The 19,766-nt window shown below is 32.2% G+C and overlaps 1 protein-coding gene across 1 annotated transcript; it reads left to right on the top strand.

Annotated features, from left to right (window-relative positions):
* Positions 1-11,823: 11,823 nt before the first annotated feature.
* LOC113743520 (cytochrome P450 CYP72A616-like) lies at positions 11,824-14,182 on the top strand. The gene is made up of 4 exons (XM_072048885.1): positions 11,824-12,226; positions 12,689-12,908; positions 13,280-13,839; positions 13,927-14,182. Exons 2-3 carry the CDS (start codon positions 12,696-12,698, stop codon positions 13,514-13,516), a joined length of 450 nt encoding a protein of 149 aa, XP_071904986.1. The 5' UTR covers positions 11,824-12,226; positions 12,689-12,695; the 3' UTR covers positions 13,517-13,839; positions 13,927-14,182.
* The last annotated feature ends 5,584 nt before the right edge of the window (positions 14,183-19,766 follow it).

Genomic DNA, 19,766 nt, shown 5'->3' with positions numbered 1-19,766 from the left:
TTCATATCATAGAGTAGGCTTTTGATTTTCTAAAATTTAAAGTTCTTAACTTTAAATTTGTATCAAGGTTTTAACTCGATAAATATTAACTACTTTTTAAGTTAGAATATACAATTATTTTTTATTTAATATAATTTAATTTAAAAAAAAGAATTTTTTTATTTTTGCAAAAAAGGAACTAATTTTTTTTCTTTTAAAGCTTTATTAACAATTAGTTAAATGCAAGAAAAAATAAATTATTAAAGGTACTAATTGGTTTTTTCCTTAAAGCTTTAGTAACAATTAGCTAAATGTTAAAAAATTATTATATAGTAAAAAAAAGAAATTTTTTATGTAAGGAAATATTAGTTGGAAACAATTCTAATTCCTAATGAATTCTTCTCTCATCCAAACAAAGAATTTGGAATTCCAAATAAATTCCGTATCAATTCTATGTATTTTCCAAACGAAAGAATTGCAAGGATTTGGATTTCTAATTCATAGAATTCAAATTCTATAGAATTCCAATTCTAATTCAATTCTAATTCTGTAGAACCAAACGTACCCTTAGTGGATTGTATGTCAATTTCATCTGCAACAGATTTTATTCCTTCTATGGAAGATAATAACGTGCCGTTACTTTCTTATAATGCATGGCAATGTACATTTAACTTGCCGTTTTCACTTACATGGAAAAAATAAATAAAGGCTGGTATATTATTTTTTAACGTTTTCGCAATGGGTGTTTATTGGGCACTTATTAACATCCCTAAATTTCACCTAAATTTCACTTAACCTATAATGTATATGCGTAGTAACAATTATTACCATCATGTATATACTAACAATTATTATTTTTCCTTACATTTATACATTTTTCCTAATTACTCTTATGTTTCTAAAAATCTAACACCTAAAATATATCTTAAGGAATACCGGTTGAACACCCATTAAGCAAACCCTTTATCTTACATGTACACAACTAAAATTTAGGGGATGAATATGGCACGTATACTGTCTAGGTTAAAATATCTTCATCCATTATTTTCATGTTTTCCAAGAAAATATGTATTGTATGAGGATGCCAGGACCTATAAAAGCTCAACATATACACTGTTTTCCATTAACATGTAAAATAAATGGAAACTCATTAAGGAGAATTATTTGGTGTTGTGTATTAAAAATGTCCAAATAACTAATCCAAGCTACTGTACAAAACTTTTACTCCTTAAGAATGAAAGGCATGATTTAGGCTCTTATATATATATATATATATATATATATATATATATATATATATATATATATATATATATATATATATAACATAAATAAATAAATAAATATATATATATATATAACTCTAAACCTTTGAATTGCTATTATGACGACTGCACCCTTAACTTTAAACCCTATAAATTAAAAGAAAAAGTTTGACATGTGTTAACTCTCATACCATTTTCTTTTTCTTTTCAATGTATTATATGCTTTAACGCAGGCTAATGTATTTAAAAGAGAAAAAAAAATGATAATGGTGTGGGTACACCTTTGTATTTTAGTTGTTTTAGTATCACAATTACCTTATTATCAATGAAGAGGTCAATTACCTAAAAACTAATACTAAGGGTAAGGTGAGGAATAATACGGTCACAATATCTTTTATGAGTTTTAAATAACCAAACGGTTTAAATGGAACATACTAACAATTTCACGAATGTCAACAATTTCAATTCGAGATAATTTGTCAAATGATGGAAATGCTTATCTAATCTTCTAAGTTTGATAAACCCGTCGAGTGATGTTGCTTTCCTCCATGTTCAAGAATTCCTTTTGCATGGAGACACGTACAGGGAAGTACAGTTGAGATTTTTATGCGATTATAGGTTTGGAATATATTTCTTACATAATTTAGTGTATTATCATAAGTTTTTTCGTGCGTATCAACTCAATGTATAAATATAATTTGATTTCTAGATGTCCACAAAAATTACAATATATATATATATATAGCAACCATACATAATCGCATCAAACTCAAACATAAATACTCCAAAACCAAGACGTATTACAAGGGAATTTCAGTTCCATTAAGTATTACTATTACAGGGGATCAAAAGATCAAACATATGCCTGCAACCCTGAATACTTTATACATACATCAAAGACATCTATCATATGGCTGGTGGCTGTGGTGGGGTGGCATGGTGAAGAGGATTAGGTCCGCTCGGTGTTTCTCTCAACAATCGGGCATTCTTCTTCTGGTATTCAGCGACATCAAAGCCCAGCTTATGAAACAGAGTTTTGCTGTCAACTGAGGGATAATTCTCAACAATAATTCTGGCATTGCAACTCATGAGAAATCCCCAGAAATTTAACATCATGAAAAAGATCAGAATGGTTGCTTTGCTACTCATTTTAACAGCCATTTTTCTTGCTTTACCTATCAAGAGTCAACTATCAACTATTGTGCAGTGATGTGAGGCTGGTGGTGGTCCTTTATATAGGGGTCATTTCTTGATTTATTTTTGATTCATTTTTAATGCCGAATTGATGAGACTCAGCCAAAAGGGAAAAGCGGATTGTCCATGTTCAGTGACATTGAGTAACAAGATTTAGTGGATTGTATGTCAATTTCATCTACAACAGATTTTATTCCTTCTATGGAAGATAATACCGTGCCACTTACCTTCTTATAATACATGGCAATGTACATTTAACTTGCCATTTTCACTTACATGGAAAAATAAAAATTGAAGGCTGGTATATTATTTTTTAGCGTTTTCTTATTAACGCATCTAAATTCTACCTAATCTATCATATATATATATATATATATATATACTAACAATTATTACTACCATGTACATACTGATGATTATTATTTTTCCTTAGATTTATATATTTTTCCTAATTAATCTTACATTTCTAAAAGTCTAACGGTTGAAATATATTTTAACGAGTGCCCATTGAACACCCATTATACATACCCTTAATTTTACACATACACAACTAAATTTGGGGAATGAATATGGCATGTATACTGTCTAGGTTAAAATGTCTTCATCCATTATTCTCATGTTTTCCAAGAAAATATGTTTTGTACAAGGATGGCAGGACCTATAGAACTCAATACACTGATTTCCATTAAAATGCAAAATAGATGGAAACTCATTAAGGAGAATTATTTTGTGTTGTGTATTAAAAGTATCCAAATAACTAATCCAAGCCACTGAACAGAACTTTTACTACACTGAAATTGGAAACTTTCATATTAAGAATGAAAGACATGCTTTAGGCTTTTTTTTTTTTTTTTCACTCAAAACCTTTGAATTACTATATATTATGGCAACGGTGCTTTTAACTTTAAACCCTATAAATTAAAAGAAAAGTTTGATATGTGTTAACTTTCATACCTTTTTCTTTTTCTTTTCGATATAGCATATGGTTTAACGTGACTAAGGTATTTAAAAAAAAAAAAGAAATTATAATGATGTGGGTACACCTTTGTATTTTAGTTGTTTTAATATCACAATTACCTTATTATCAATGAAGAGGTCAATTACCTAAAAACTAATACTAAGGGTAAGGTGAAGAATAACCTAAAACAGGGTCACAATTCCTTTTATGAGTTTAAATAACCAAACGGTTTAAATGAAATACACTAAACCTTAGAAGGTATTACCTATGATTAACCAAAAGCTTAGATAAAGGTCGACCCTAGATATCTTAAAATTAGCATGTTACATGGTATATTGACCATGTACACCAATTCCTCCACATTTATATATGTTTGTTGATATATAAAAGAGATGAAGATTACTTACAATTAGAAAAATAACGCAAAAGAAGCTTAAAACAAGCTCTTAGTGTCCCTTTCGCTTCCAAAGTATAGAGCGGTAAAAGCTTTGCAGAGACTTGTGCTTGTTTATACTTTTTCTACGAGATGCTGGGAATTTCTTTCGTCGCATTGCTAGTCATAGTATATAGATTTTGAAAAATCTTATTTGACTTTCACCCTATTTCTTTATTTTTTTTTAGTTAAATTGGGGCGATGGGACAATATTACTATTGCCCGATTTCAATGTTATAAAATGGATCATCTAAATAGAATTCGATTAAATTAGATACCTGACAGAAGTAATCGGGTAATAGAAGGGATATATAGGAAACAAACAATCTCTTCTAGAAGAGATTATTCGTCTTCCTAGTCTTCGACACAAGAAAAGGATTTTCTAAACCCTTTTTTGTGTCAAAAGAGTAACGATTCTTGATCAACTTGTCAAATATAAGTTCGCCATGAATTGCTTCTTGATTATAGACAGAGGTTTCAAACCATAAGTGTTAGTACATTCCCCTAATATAATTTGATTGCAGAGTAACAAGAACTGACAATAATCAACTTGCCAAAGATAACTAGATCGCGAATTGCCTTCTTGATTATCGACGGAGGATTCAAACTAGGAGTGTAAGTGCGTTTCTTTGGTATAATTGGGTCTTCCCTTGGATTCTCCTGTTGAAGAAAACCGAGACTTGTCTTGGAGCCATTGTTTCCAAAATCCAGGACAGGAACTGAAGATTACACCTACATTCCCAAAATCACTAATTAATTGGTAGATATATGAGTCAATTCAAAGCGATCGTGAGGACTTTATTTCAACTCTTCAATTTTTTATTTTTTATAATCATCATTGTGAGATTTAGAATCTCTTTTTAAATTAAAAAAAAATGCTGTCTATAGGACTTGCAAGGTGGCATTCTAACTCACAAAAATATTGCTTCACCTTTATTTTCATCAAATTAAAGAAAACCAAGAACATGAGTGACCAAGGGGGAAAATTTGATCAAACAGAAACTTATTAACTATTATTATCATGTCCTATATTTTGAAGCATCCAACTTCTACGTAGTCATGGTCATCAATTAAAGGGTAAATAACATATAACCCTCTCTATGGTTTCATTTATTGCCACATGACCCCTCTAATATTTCAAAATATCCATTTCAATCACCTATGATTTTATATAATTAAAGTGAAAACTTGATAGAAAATATCCTATGTATCGTTGTTAATTGAAATACCAATAGTATCCTTATTTACATACCAAATCAATCGACGGCCTAACTATTTTTTATAAAAGTATAAGGGGATTATATGTATAAATGCAAATTTCATAAGAAGGTAAAGTGGATATTTATATGGACCATAAAAAGGTTACATGCAGATTAAGATTTTACCACACATGCTTTTAGAGTGTGTTTGGTATAAACAGTGTAAGTGATTGTGCATTCAATCTATTTTCTATTTTACATAAAACCATAGAGTGATTATTTGGCTATTTCGAAACTATATGGGGGCCATCTGGCATTATATAAAATCACAGGAGGTTATAAAGTAATTTATCCTTAATTAAATTACTTTAATAGAATTTCAGAGGCTTAATCTGATAGTTTGTGAGAGGCCATTTATGCAGATCTTTAAGAAAATTCAACGGCAAACATGCAACAATTGACACTAGTATGGAGTTCTAGATCAAATCATACATGGGACATCTTATCCCGTTTGCATAGATCATATTTGCACGCACATAACTTGATGATAAAATATTGGAAACAAAGGACTATATGTCTCAAAAGATACATAGGCCTGTGACTTTCATTGAAGAACCATGGCTCATGTATAGAGTTTGTTATTGTTGCTTCACATGACATTTTGCTTGAGCTTTTGGCCATTAACCAATATAAATCTCTTAATTTGGTCTCTACTTTTATTGTTCAATAGCTCAGTTAGTACTGGGTAAAATTGGGTGCTCATTTTGCTTCCTTAAATTTTCTTTTCCATTATAGCATAAAAATTTTGTTTTCTCCATAATCCCCTTTATATTTCGCATAACTTGGACACAGAATTGAGGAAACCAGGAATTCCAAACCATCCAATTGGAGACACCAGATGCCCTGTAGGTAATAAAGATCTTCGTTTTGCAAAATTAAAGTGCCACTTCCCTTCCCTCCTTTGTAAGATATGAAGTTTCCTCTTGAACCAAAAAAAAAAAAAAAAGAGAGAGAGAGAGTAGTTTTTATGCCTAATTGTCTTGATTTGAGAAACTCATAATCATGTTTAACTATATTGCGCACCATCAAATCTATAGTAACTTCAAAATTTCTGTCATCTCATAGATTTTTTTCTCTTTTTTTTTTATTGAATTGGGAATTTCAATTCCACTAAGTATTACTATTACAAGGGATCTAAAGATCAAACATATGCCTGCAGCCTTGAATACTTTATACATACATCAAAGACATCTATGATATGGTTGGTGGCTGTGGTGGGGTGGCATGGTGATGAGGATCAGGTCCGCCCGGTGCTTCTCTCAACAATCGGGCATTCTTCTTCTGGTATTCAGCGACATCAAAGCCCAGCTTATGAAACAGAGTTTTGCTGTCAACTGAGGGATAATTCTCAACAATAACTCTTGCATTGCAACTCATGAGAAATCCCCAGAAATTTAACATCATGAAAAAGATCAAAATGGTTGCTTTCCAACTCATTTTAACAGCCATTTTTCTTGCTTTACCTATCAAGAGTCAACTATCAACTATTATGCAGTGATGTGAGGTTGGTGGTGGTCCTTTATATAGGGGTCATTTCTTGATTTATTGTTGATTCATATTTAATGCCGAATTGATGAGGCTTAGCCAAAATGGAAAAGCGGATTGTCTTGTTCAATGACATTAAGTAACAAGATTTAGTGGACTGTATGTCAATTTCATCTACAACAGATTTTATTCCTTCTATGGAAGATAATAACGTGTCACTTACCTTCTTATAATACATGGCAATGTACATTTGACTTGCCGTTTTCACTTACATGGAAAAAAATTAAAGGCTGGTATATTATTTTTTAACGTTTTTTATTAACACACTTAAATTCCACATAACCTATCATATATATATATATATATATACTAACAATTATTACTACCATGTACATATGAATGATTATTATTTGTCCTCAGATTTATATATTTTTCCTAATTAGTCTTACATTTCTAAAAGTCTAACACTTGAAATATATTTTAACGAGTGCTTATTTTACACATACACAACTAAATTTAGGGAATGAATATGGCATGTATACTGTCTAGGTTAAAATGTCTTCATCCATTATTCTCATGTTTTCCAAGAAAATATGTTTTGTACAAGGATGGCAGGACCTATAGAACTCAATACACTGATTTCCATTAAAATGTAAAATAGATGGAAACTCATTAAGGAGAATTATTTTGTGTTGTGTATTAAAAGTATCCAAATAACTAATCCAAGCCACTGAACAGAACTTTTACTACACTGAAATTGGAAATTTTCATATTAAGAATGAAAGGCATGCTTTAGGCTCTTATGTTTTATTTTTTTTTTGTCACTCAAAACCTTTGAATTACTATTACCTGCAACGGCGCTTTTCACTTTAAACACTATAAATTAAAAGAAAAGTTTGACATGTGTTAACTTTCGTATTTTTCTTTTCAATATAGCATATGGTTTACCGTGGACTAAGGTATTTAAAAGAAAAAAAGAAATTATAATGATGCGGGTACACCTTTGTATTTTAGCTGTTTTAATATCACAATTACCTTATTATCAATGAAGAGGTCAATTGCCTAAAAACTAATACCAAGGGTAATTAGGTGAAGAATAACCTAAAACAGGGTCACAATTCCTTTTATGAGTTTAAATAACCAAACGGTTTAATTGAAATACACTAAACCTTAGAAGGTATTACCTATGATTAACCAAAATCTTATTATAAAAGAGATGAAGATTACTGACAAATAGAAAAATAATACAAAAGAAGCTTAAAACTAGCTCTTAGTGTCCCTTTCGCTTCGAAAGTATAGAGCCGTAAAAGTTCTTGCGGAGTAATTGCATTCTTGATTACAGATAGAGGGTTCAAACCACGAGTGTTAGTGCATTCCTTTAGTATAATTGGATTGCAGGGTAATAAGAACCGACAATAATCAACTTGTCAGAGATAACTAGATCGCGAATTGCCTTCTTGGTTATCGATTCAGGATTCAAACTAGGAGTGTAAGTGCATTTCTTCGTTATAATTGGGTCTTCCCTTGGATTCTCCTGTTGAAGAAAACCGAGACTTGTCTTGGAGCCATTGTTTCCAAAACCCAGGATGGGAACTAGAGATTACGCCTACATTCCCAAAATCACTAATTAACTGGTAAATATATGAGTCAACTAGGGGAAAAGACTGTGCAATGCGCAGGAGTGAGTACCTATGTTATAATTTGTTATGTATCACGAGATTAAGAAAGTAAAAAATGCTATCAATATCAAAAGAAAATGAAAAAGTATAGTGATTTTTAAATGCACAAATGGAATAAAAAAACACTAATTTGTTTAAGTGGAGAAATGTAAAAGTAACCAAATGGTCATTTAATCACATGATCATAAGTCAGTAAGAATTTTTACAAAATTTACTGTGAAAACATTTATAAAAAAAAAAAAATTGAATCACTTTTGTCCTTTCAATTGTAATGATTAGAAAGAAAATCATACAACTATTTGTAAATCCTTTACTCTAAGATTGAACTATTTCAAATTGTAACTTATTTCTCCTCAAGTAATCAACAAACAGGAGCCCCTAGCCATAAAACTATCACATGCTTAGATATTTAGGAATGTTTGGTGTGCTTTTGTTACTTAGTGCCTATTTATGTTTCCCCTACCATAACTACTGCAATTTAACTGACACAGAGGCTTGCAGATAAGTTGAAAAGGACAATATAAGACTAATTAGCAAGTCTAAATTGCATAAAACAGTTGCAGAACACAATTGTAATTCTAGTACAGCAACGCATGAACACCAATAATGCATTAATTAATTGGAACAATTGTTTTAGGAAGTACCTTGATCACAAAGCTGCTGCTGGACAAATCCCTTGCCTCACAGTTGTACCTCAGTTGCTGGCAAACATGAAAATTCAAGAATACAGTTACAAATATAATAACCACTTTTAAACTGCACAATATTGTCACTGTTTCATTCAGGAATTCGATATATACAGAGATAGTATCTACCTGAAAAACATAGTGCAAGAAACCTTGCCTCTTCAAGGACCACCTTGGTAATATAGAGTTTAAGCAACTCATGCAACCGTACTCTGTGTTAATGTCCTTCATTATTCGGGTTGCTAAAAAAAACTGCTTGACAAATGCTTCAACAAAGCAAAAAACATTCAGTTTCTATTCAGACGTTTCCAACAGGTCCCTCATCTTCCATCCATTACTATTGTAATAAAGAAGCCATAATTGCTCACTCTAAAGATCCAACTCCTTACATCTGCTGAATTCATTTTGTGAAAAATTTAGAAGAGAAAAAGCCAGCAGTTACACTTCCACTATAAAGGATTGAGTTAATGTTCTTCTCAATGCATTCATGTGCGCGTAATGATGCTCCAATTATTCAATGTAACCCCTAGATCTCTTTGCAGAAACTCAATGACTTGCATGACGATTTGCAGCAATTACAAATCAATGGTAACGGCTACTTAGAAGCGCAAAGCTGAAGCAGTGTAAGCATCAACCCACTAAGGGTAAAGTGGGTAATGCACACAGCAATGAACATACAACGCTAGTACTATACCGTTAATGACTTGTACACTCGGGCTGCATAACCTAACTTCACCCTCGAAAAGGTCAGATGAAAATTATCCAACAATCAAACAACTCCTTTATATATATATACATATATATATATATATATATATATATATATATATGATTCGCAACGTTCGTGAGGACTTTATTTGGACTCTTCAATTTTTTTATTTTTTTTATTATCATCATTGTAAGATTTAGAATAACTTTTTAAATTGAAAAAAAAAAAAACCTGCCTATAGGATTTGCAAGGTGGCGTTCTAACTCACAAAAATATTGCTTCACCTTTATTTTCATCAAATTTGAAAAAAAAAAAACCAAGAACATGAGTGAGCAAAGGGGAAAAATTGATCAAACAGAAACTTATTAACGACTATTATCGTGTCTTATATTTTGAAGCATCCAACTTCCACGTAGTCATGGTCATCAATTAAAGGGTAAATAACATATAACCCTCTCTATGGTTTCGTTTATTGCTACATGGCCCCTCTAATATTTCAAGATATCCATTTCACTCACTTATGGTTTTATATAAAGTGAAAAGTTGATAGAAAATAACCTATGTAATGTCGTTAATTGAAATACCAATAGTACCCTTATTTAAATGCCAAATCTATTGACAACCAACTATTTTTTATAAAAGCATAAGGGGATTATATGGATAAATGCAAAATTCAAAAGAGAGTAAAGTGGATATTTATATTTATACAAACCATGAAGGAGTTATATGCAGATTAAAATTTTACCACACGTGCTTTTAGAGCGCTTTTGGTATAAACAGTGTAAGTGATTGTGCATTCCATCCATTTTCTACTTTACATAAAACCATAGAGAGGATATGTGGCTATTTTGAAACCATAGGGGGCCATCTGACACTATGTAAAATTGCAGGAGATTATAAGTAATTTACCCTTAATTAAATTACTTTAATAGAATTTCAGAGTCTTAATCTAATAGTTTGTAAGAGGCCATTTATGCAGATCTTTAAGAAAATTCAACGGCAAACATGCAACAATTGACACTAGTATGGAGTTCTAGATCAGATCATACATGGGATATCTTAACCTGTTTGCATAGATCATATTGGCACGTACATAACTTGATGGTAAAATATTGGAAACGAAGAACTATCTCTCAAAAGATACACAGGTCTGTGACTTTCATTGAAGAACCATGGTTCATGTACAGAGTTTGTTACTGTTGCTTCACATGACATTTTGCTTGCGCTTTTGGGCTTTAATCTATATAAATCTCTTAATTTGGTCTCTACTGTTATTGTTCAATAGCTCAATTAGTACTGGGTAAAATTGGGTGCTCATTTTGCTTCCTTAAATTTTCTTTTCCATTATAGCATAAAAATTTTGTTTTCTCCATAATCCCCTTTATATTTTGCATAACTTGGACACAGAATTGAGGAAACCAGGAATTCCAAACCATCCAATCGGAGACACCAGATGCCCTGTAGGTAATAAAGATCTTCGTTTTGCAAAATTAAAGTGCCACTTCCCTTTCCTCCTTTGCAAGGTTTGAAGTTTCCTCTTGAACCAAAAAAAAAGAAAAAAGAAAAAGAGAGTTGTTTTTATGCCTAGTTGTCTAGATTTGAGAAACTTATAATCATGTTTAACTATATTGCGCACCATCAAATCTATAGTAACTTCAAAATTTCTTGACTTCGATTCTCAACATATATTTGAAATGATCTGAAGGCTTCATGGATTGATCTAATTAGTCATCTCATAGATTTTTTTCTCTTTTTTTTTTATTGAATTGGGAATTTCAGTTCCACTAAGTATTACTATTACAAGGGATCTAAAGATCAAACATATGCCTGCAGCCTTGAATACTTTATACATACATCAAAGACATCTATGATATGGTTGGTGGCTGTGGTGGGGTGGCATGGTGATGAGGACACTACAACAAAAATGGCTTTTCCTGACATGTCTATAAGAACACTTGTTGGTTTGTGTCATTATAGCACTTTTATTACGACATTTGTTATCAACTCAATAATATACACTCTATTTTTTTTTATTTTATCTGATATAAGAATAATAATGTGCCTTTAGACTACCTATCATGACACTTGAGAAAATGTGAGATATACAAAAAAAAAAAAAAAAAAGGGGCACAAAACAACATCATATATAGTGAATTGGCGGAAGATTCATTTGCTGTGAAATATTCAAACTTTCAATTTGCCGGCCAAAACACTTAGTCAAATTTTGCTTCTTTTCATTTCTCTCACAAAAAACACTCTCCACAAACTAACTCTCTGCAAATTATCTCTATGCCAAGTAGGGACGTTAAGACGGAGCTTTTTGTAGATGGCGCAAGACGATTGCAGATGGGTAAAGGAAACCTAGAAAATAATAGACCGTCGAGGTACTAAATGAGACTTTCTTCCACTTTCTTTCCTTTCGCTCTTTCTGGCTCCCGTGACCAGTTAAAGTAAGGAAGAATTAGCCACGGGAACTATGAAAAGGGTTCCAGACTCTCCTTTCTAAGAGTATCCCACCTTTCCTAGCATGGGGAGCGATTACAACCAGGAGGAGAAAGCCACAGCCGAATCCTTGATTTGTGAGTACCGATACCGATCCTCTGGCCTAGTCTGTTTGAGATTGAAATGGATATAGTAATAGTTTATAATTTGAGTGCACTTGTTGTTTAGCTTTATTCCTTTCGATTGTCTACTTGATTCATGTGACTATTTTGTTATGGATTTGTTGCCTATAACCTGTTCGATAAAATGTCTAGACAACCGAGAAACTGGTGAATCTTAGAAAAGTGATTACAAATAAATCTCATGTGACCAGATACTTCGTGTGAAAGAGTCTTAAAAGGATACATGTTGACAAGCCAGTGAAAGAGAGAAGCCTAGTTTATTCAATTTGAATTAATCATAGTTTACATGGTTCTGAGCGGTGAAACATTTTAGTTATTTGCATGTTATTACAAGCTCGACAATTACATCTGCCAAGAAAAATAAAAACTATGACTCCATTGAATTGTGATTAATGGTGGCTTGGTTTGCTAAAATAGGAAAAGTATGCCTGAGTTGGACTGGACAAGGTCGAGACTGATAATGGGGAAGGCAGAGCTGATGAGGCTGATATTGAATGACAAGGATGGTCACTTCCAAAAGCCTCCACAGAACCCTCTTGTGGACCTTTTAACCCTGGGAGTCTCAACCTTGGAAGGTGAGAAATGGGCCAAGTGTAGAAGGTTAATTACTCCTGCATTCCACCATGAGAAGCTGCAGGTAATCCCTGCTTTCTACTAGATTATTGTGGAATTTTTCTGATTTTTTCTACCCCTCTGCAGTGTAAGTAATGCTTCGTGGAATGCATCATATCTTATTCTAGTAGGCTTTTGGCTATTTAGTTGGTGTCTTATAGACTAATGGTCGGAAGAGCAGGACAGACAATTTCTTTTTAGTACATTTGACCAAAAAGAATGTGAAACATAACTGAACATTCTTTAATTAAATGTATTGCAATAAAAAGAACTTTTTTGAGGTCAACAAGTTATGCTAAGGAAGAGCAAAAGTGCATTATCTTGATTAAGTTGCATGCCTAAACTGTTAATATAAATGAGCTTCATCCCTATGTACTTATGACTTAAAGAAAGCAGGGAATGGTGCCAGAGTTTTTAGCAAGTTGCTGCAACCTGATTGATCGATGGAAGATGTTGATTGCATCCGATGGATGGACTGAAATTGATATCAATCCTGAACTGCAGAGCCTTTCTACAGATGTGATTTCTAGAGCAGCCTTTGGAAGCAGCTATAAAGAAGGGAAGAAGATATTTGAGCTTCAAAAAAAGCAAGCAGTGCTGGATACATGTTGTCAAGCCAGTGAAAGAGAGTAGCCTAGTTTATTCAGAATTTTTTTTTTAAAAACCAAATGATTCAATCATTCCTTTCTTGTTCGGTTGTTTTTATTGTTTTGTAGTAAATTCCTTTCAAGTTTCTGTTTCTGTTCCTAATAACTGGCAATAATCTTCTGGTGACTAGTTGGAGCTTCTGTCCTTCTTGATCGTTGAGCTGTGCCTCGTCGAGTATGAAATGCTTAGATTCCCCCGTCTCTCTTAGCAATGGTAGCAATCTTTACTGCACAATGCTCTGTCAATGGGTTCAAGAAGTGGACTAAGACATGCGAGAGGCACAAAAACTACACTAAAGATCAGCTTTTGTAAGTGGTTCCTTATGCTTTTCACACATTAATGAATTTTATTGCTAGCTATGATGATCTAATGATCCCAACAAACTTTGTGCATAGGTGGAACCAGCTGAAGATTGATGGGGTATTCATGGTTATGATTGAAGGCTCTCATTTCATTGGAAAGTTTGGAAGCTATTGCAAGTTCTTTCTACTTGTTAGGGAAGAGAATATTTTAGTTTGTGCACATAAGGATCTTTTAGTTTGTGCACAAGAAAATCTTTCAAGTTTGTACTTGTTAGGGATTTGTTATGTTAGTACTTGTTATTGACTTTTAGTTCCATAAATTATATTTGAGCATTGACTTTTGTTTTTAGATTACTATATGCATTCTGTTCTTTGGGATAATTTTACAAGTCCTTTGGGTTTCTGATTGACGGAATGTATAGCAGAGAGCACTACCTACAGGTTACTTTTATATAAAAAAAAATGAAAAAAAAATTCCTGACAATTAAAAGTGTCAGCATAGAATTCGATATTCTAATGTTGTACTATACATATCCTGACACTTTCAATTATCAAGAAAAGGGATTTTTGTTGGCAGATGGGATGTTATAACAACATAGTTTTCCTGACATGTTGAATAGTATGGGTCTATCCCCACATTGGAAGGGACAACACTCGCCCTAGGTGTGAGGATAGATAAAGTGTCAGGTTAGATTATCTATACTGACACTTTTAAATGCCGTTAAAGGCCATTTTTGTTGTAGTGGGATCACGTCCGCCCGGTGCTTCTCTCAACAATCGGGCATTCTTCTTCTGGTATTCAGCGACATCAAAGCCCAGCTTATGAAACAGAGTTTTGCTGTCAACTGAGGGATAATTCTCAACAATAACTCTTGCATTGCAACTCATGAGAAATCCCCAGAAATTTAACATCATGAAAAAGATCAAAATGGTTGCTTTCCAACTCATTTTAACAGCCTTTTTTTTTTTTGCTTTACCTATCAAGAGTCAACTATCAACTATTGTGCAGTGATGTGAGGATGGTGGTGGTCGTTTATATAGGGGGCATTTCTTGATTTGTTTTTGATTCATTTTTAATGCCGAATTGATGAGACTTAGCCAAAAGGGAAAAGCGGATTGTCCATGTTCAGTGACATTGAGTAACAAGATTTAGTGGATTGTATGTCAATTTCATCTACAACAGATTTTATTCCTTCTATGGAAGATAATAAAATGTGCCACTTACCTTCTTATAATACATGGCCATATACATTTAACTTGCCATTTTCACTTACATGGAAAAAATAAATAAAGGCTGGTAAATTACATTTTAGCGTTCTTCTAACAATTATTGCTAACAATTATGTATATAGGTACTAACAATTATTGCTAACAATTATTACTACCATATATATACTAACAATTATTACTTTTTCTTACATTTATATAATTTTTCTAATTAATCTTTCACTTTTAAAAATCTAATATCTAAGTGCTTGTTAAACATCCATTAGACAGACCCTTTATTTACACGTGGACAACTAAATTTAGGGAATGAATGTGGCACGTATACCGTCTAAGATTAAAATATGTTCATCCATTTTTTTCACGTCTTTCAGGAAGGTATTACCTATGATTAATCAAAAGCTTAGATAAAGGTCGACCCTAGATATCTTTTTTATCATTTATCTATCAGCAAATTCCTCCACATTCATATATGTTTGCTGATAGATAAAAGAGAGGAAGACTGGCGACAATTAGGAAAATAACGCAAAAGAAGCTTAAAACTAGCTCTTAGTGTCCCTTTGGCTTCCAAGAGTTCAGAGTAGTAAAAGCTCTTGCGGAGTAATTAACTTGTCAAAGATAAATTGATCACACATTGTCCTCTTGATTATAGATTGAGGATTCAAATCAGAAGTGTTAGTGCATTCTCTTGGCATGATTGGGCCTTTTCTTGTGTTAACTCGTTCCTTTGATTTTTTTTTTTTAAATTTGATGGTGTACAAGTACACGATAATCACACGCAAAAAACAAAAAAAAAGTCCATGTGTTAATTATTATTCATCTTTAAATTGCATACACTTCCGCAGAAAGACGCACGAAAGCACACCCACTTCTTATCAGCATCTAAAATAAGCTTGTCAATCGGACCATCTGAGTTGAGTTTTAACCAGTTTAGACTTGACTCATATAGTTAGTATCACTTGCAGGTTTCGGATTATGAGTTTCAAGTTGATAAATGTGAAATTCATATTCAACTTACAAAATATTCAAATGTGAGCATAATTCGGATTTAAACCAAACTCATGTGTTGCGCCTTAATTTACTTGATAGAATTAGTATACCTATTAAGTTCTAAAGCTAATTTAACATCCACAGGACCACAATATTAAAATTATATACAAATCAGTAATAGTTCATTAAAAAGTATATAAACTAAGAATTTTTCAACAATAATATATCCAATTAGTTCAAAGTACATGAAAAATAATAATAAAATATGATCAACAGTCATTACATTTTCAAAAGTCCTCAATTTGCTCGTACTAAAATTCATCCTTCTGAAAATTTTGATCTAATTTTGTATATTTAATATTTCTTATATATTAATATATTTTGACACACACACAGACACACACACACATATATATATATATATATCAAAATATGAATATATTATATATAATTATACATAGATGCAGATTAGAGGGTCGGATCTATATCGAATTTGAGTCTAATAAAGTTCAAATTCAGTTCACATTTAATTTGAAACTAATATTTAGGTCTAACATCAACCCAACTCAATGAAAGGTTAGGTTCATCGAATTTTTTTTGAGCCGAGTTCGGGATGGTCCGATCCCATTGACGGTCCTGATCTAAAATCCGAACCCCTTTTATTTGGCTTGTGATGATGGACTACCTATCTCGCTAACCCCACAAGTACAACATCCTTATACTTCCGTGGAAAATTAGCATTGCATTTAACAATTTTTTATGTCTTGAAGCATTTAAAACAAATCGAACAATGACAAACCAATTGAACTTATCAACTGAAAATCTGAGATTATTTAGGAGATACGACTTAGGAAAAAGCCAAAAAAAAAAGTTAAAATAGGTAGCCATTGATATTCAAACACATATTTTGTTTCAATTTTGGAACAATTTTATTGGAATAAATGCAGTAAGTGCATCAGAACATCAAATCCATGCAAGACACAACCATGCATATATGCCTCAATTGCAAATACATCTAGTTATCTGAAGAGATTGTTGATGATCGTTTTGGTGGTGGTGGAACAATATTGTGGAGAGGATTTGGTCCACCGGGTACTTCTCTCAACAATCTTCCACTCGTCATCTCCTTCTTCAAAGCCGAGAGATCAAAGTCCATTTTCTGAAACGTAGCTGTGCTGTCAATTTCACCATCCTTCTTCTGCAACAGAACTCGTGCGTTCAAGCCCGTGGGAAATGCACAAAGAGCAAGCATCATTAGAAAGATTAACGTTGTTGCTTTGGATATTTGATGATGAGAAGCCATTTTTTTTTCGTACTTAATAGATGAAATACTATTGTGAACTTTGATGTAACAGCTACTCCAGGTGACCTTTTATAACGGGGTTTCCTTTGTTTTTTGATCAGTTTGGACGAAGATTGCTTAAATGGAGGAATTTAAGATTGTATTGATTGAGCAAGGATTTATGCACATGCCATAATTTCTTCTATAATAAAGTTTCCTGATCTTTTCTGCTAGAAAAATAGTGATAATAAATCTCAAAACATCATGTAACCGATAGTTAAATTTAAGAACTCCGTTTATTTCGTTTCACGATATCGTCTTAATGGTCGGTCGGGATTGCACTCTTGTATTGAAGATTACAATCAATTTCAAGACCATATCTCTAAAACAGAATTTTTAGGATTTTTCTAGACAGCATACACCCGATTTACGTCAAAATTACCATAGAGATCCACACCTCATATTTATTGCATCCACAGTATTTAAACGCTTACTCAATTAATAGGATTGTCAGTGGGACGGAATCAGTTTGATTTCAACCCACTCATTTAGGAAGAAATTAAGGCGAAATCTCGTGCTTAACTGGGTCTAATAGAATTTGGGTCTAACTATAGAGTAAAATTTAAATGTGAGCCAAACCTGAGCCTTATTAGTCTCGATCTGGTTAAAATCCGATCCAAGTAATAATTTGTTTAAATATTTATAACATAGACAATAATGTGTATAATTTATGGTTAAGTATATTATAACGTAAAAAATTAACAATTTATACATAGTCATATAACAATACATAAATATTAAACATATGTTTTATATAATTACGTATTTAATTGTGAACTTTGGTCAAACCTAATTTAAGCCCAATGCTCTAATTAATTTGTGAGTCGAGTATGAATCCTTTCGGCTTAACTTGGGAGTTCAGGAGAGGAGAGAAAAGAAAAGAGAGGATAAGTTGTAAAAGAAAAGAGGAGAAAATATATAATTTTCTTCTCAAGTTGATTGAGAGTTTAGGAACAAGAAGAATGATTTTGGACACAATCGATATTATGGTTTATTGTTTAATATTTTATGAATATAAGTTGGCATTTTGAAAATGTTTAAAAGGTTAAGTGAAACTTTTCTTCCCATTTTCGAGAGGAAAGTTTTTTAACCAATCTATCTCTCCATTTCCTACCACTTTCTTTTCTTTTCTTCCCACTTAAACTCCCAAACAAGAAAAACTTTAAATTAAACTTTGAATTTTCCTACTTCTCTCTTCTTTTCTCTCCAAATCTCAATCTCCAAACTAAGGGTGCATTTGATAAATTTGAAATATGAAACTAAAATTTGAATTCTAAATTCATTAAGTTACTGAATTATTAAGTACTAAATCCCTGTTTGATACCCAATTTAACATTTAAATTTAATTGATTCAAATCTTAATATGTTCAAATGCATTTGATAACAAAAAAATAGTACATTTGGATTTATTAAGTGGCACTGAATTTTTTAGGCAAAACTTGCTTCAAAATTAAGTAATGAGCTATTTACTTATCACTTAATGTGATATACATTCAAATGTATCAGATTTTGTACTCAATAATTTAGTAACTTAATGAATTCAGATATCAAATTTCATATTTTAAATTTCAATTTTCAAACTTGAATTTAAACTTCATATTTTAGATTTTAGTTTTATCACATGTACCCTAAATATGTATCATATATTTGAGTATATATCACATTAGTAATAAGTGAATAATTTATTACTTATTTTTAGAAGTAAGTTTCAATTAGTAAATTTAGTGACATTTAATTAATTCAGATATTGTGTTTTTTGTTATTAAACGCATCTAATCTTGTTAAGATCTGAATCCATTTAATTTAAGTGATGAATGGAACAAGATCTGTGTCTTAATATGAATCCGAGTGCAAAAGCCCAAAATTTCAAAGGCTATATTTCTTTTGTGAGTCGAGCTTCAATTTGTCAAAATCTGACTCACAAAGCCGGACTGATAGCCCTACAAATTAACAATACTCTAGTAAATAATTACACTCGAGGCCTCTCTAAGGGAGTACCCCTTTGGATACCCATTAGTGAAACCTTTATTTGTATACTCCTAGGATATAAAGAGCGCTGAAAAAGTTGCAAGTTTCTTTCCAACTCCAGTCCAATGTCAATCCTCACAAAGAACCAGAGTACCAAACACTGAGTAGAACCACCAGGCACTTGAAGACGTGAAGAATGAATGTGAAGCAACTGGCAACTCTCCGAAATGGGCAACTTTGACATTCCGGTGGCAACATTACTATGCATTTCGTCCATTTGTTTTGGGGAGCCAAATTACAATTAAATACAAAACAAACTCAGATGCTTTTTATAAATCATGAAGGTTTACAGAAAGAAAAGTAAAAGCCTTACATTGAGAACCAAGAACACAAAAAGAAATAGAATCTC

Source organism: Coffea arabica, chromosome 5e (assembly GCF_036785885.1).
Source record: "Coffea arabica cultivar ET-39 chromosome 5e, Coffea Arabica ET-39 HiFi, whole genome shotgun sequence".
Lineage (NCBI taxonomy): Eukaryota > Viridiplantae > Streptophyta > Magnoliopsida > Gentianales > Rubiaceae > Coffea > Coffea arabica.
This window is presented reverse-complemented; position numbering and strand designations above follow the sequence as displayed.

What these genes read in the sequence shown, in the direction of transcription:
- LOC113743520 (XM_072048885.1), top strand. Translation starts at nt 12,696, where the DNA reads ATGCCTGAGTTGGACTGGACAAGGTCGAGACTGATAATGGGGAAGGCA. An exon ending in TCCACCATGAGAAGCTGCAG is followed by an intron (nt 12,909 to 13,279) that starts GTAATCCCTGCT and finishes TAAAGAAAGCAG; the next exon opens with GGAATGGTGCCAGAGTTTTT.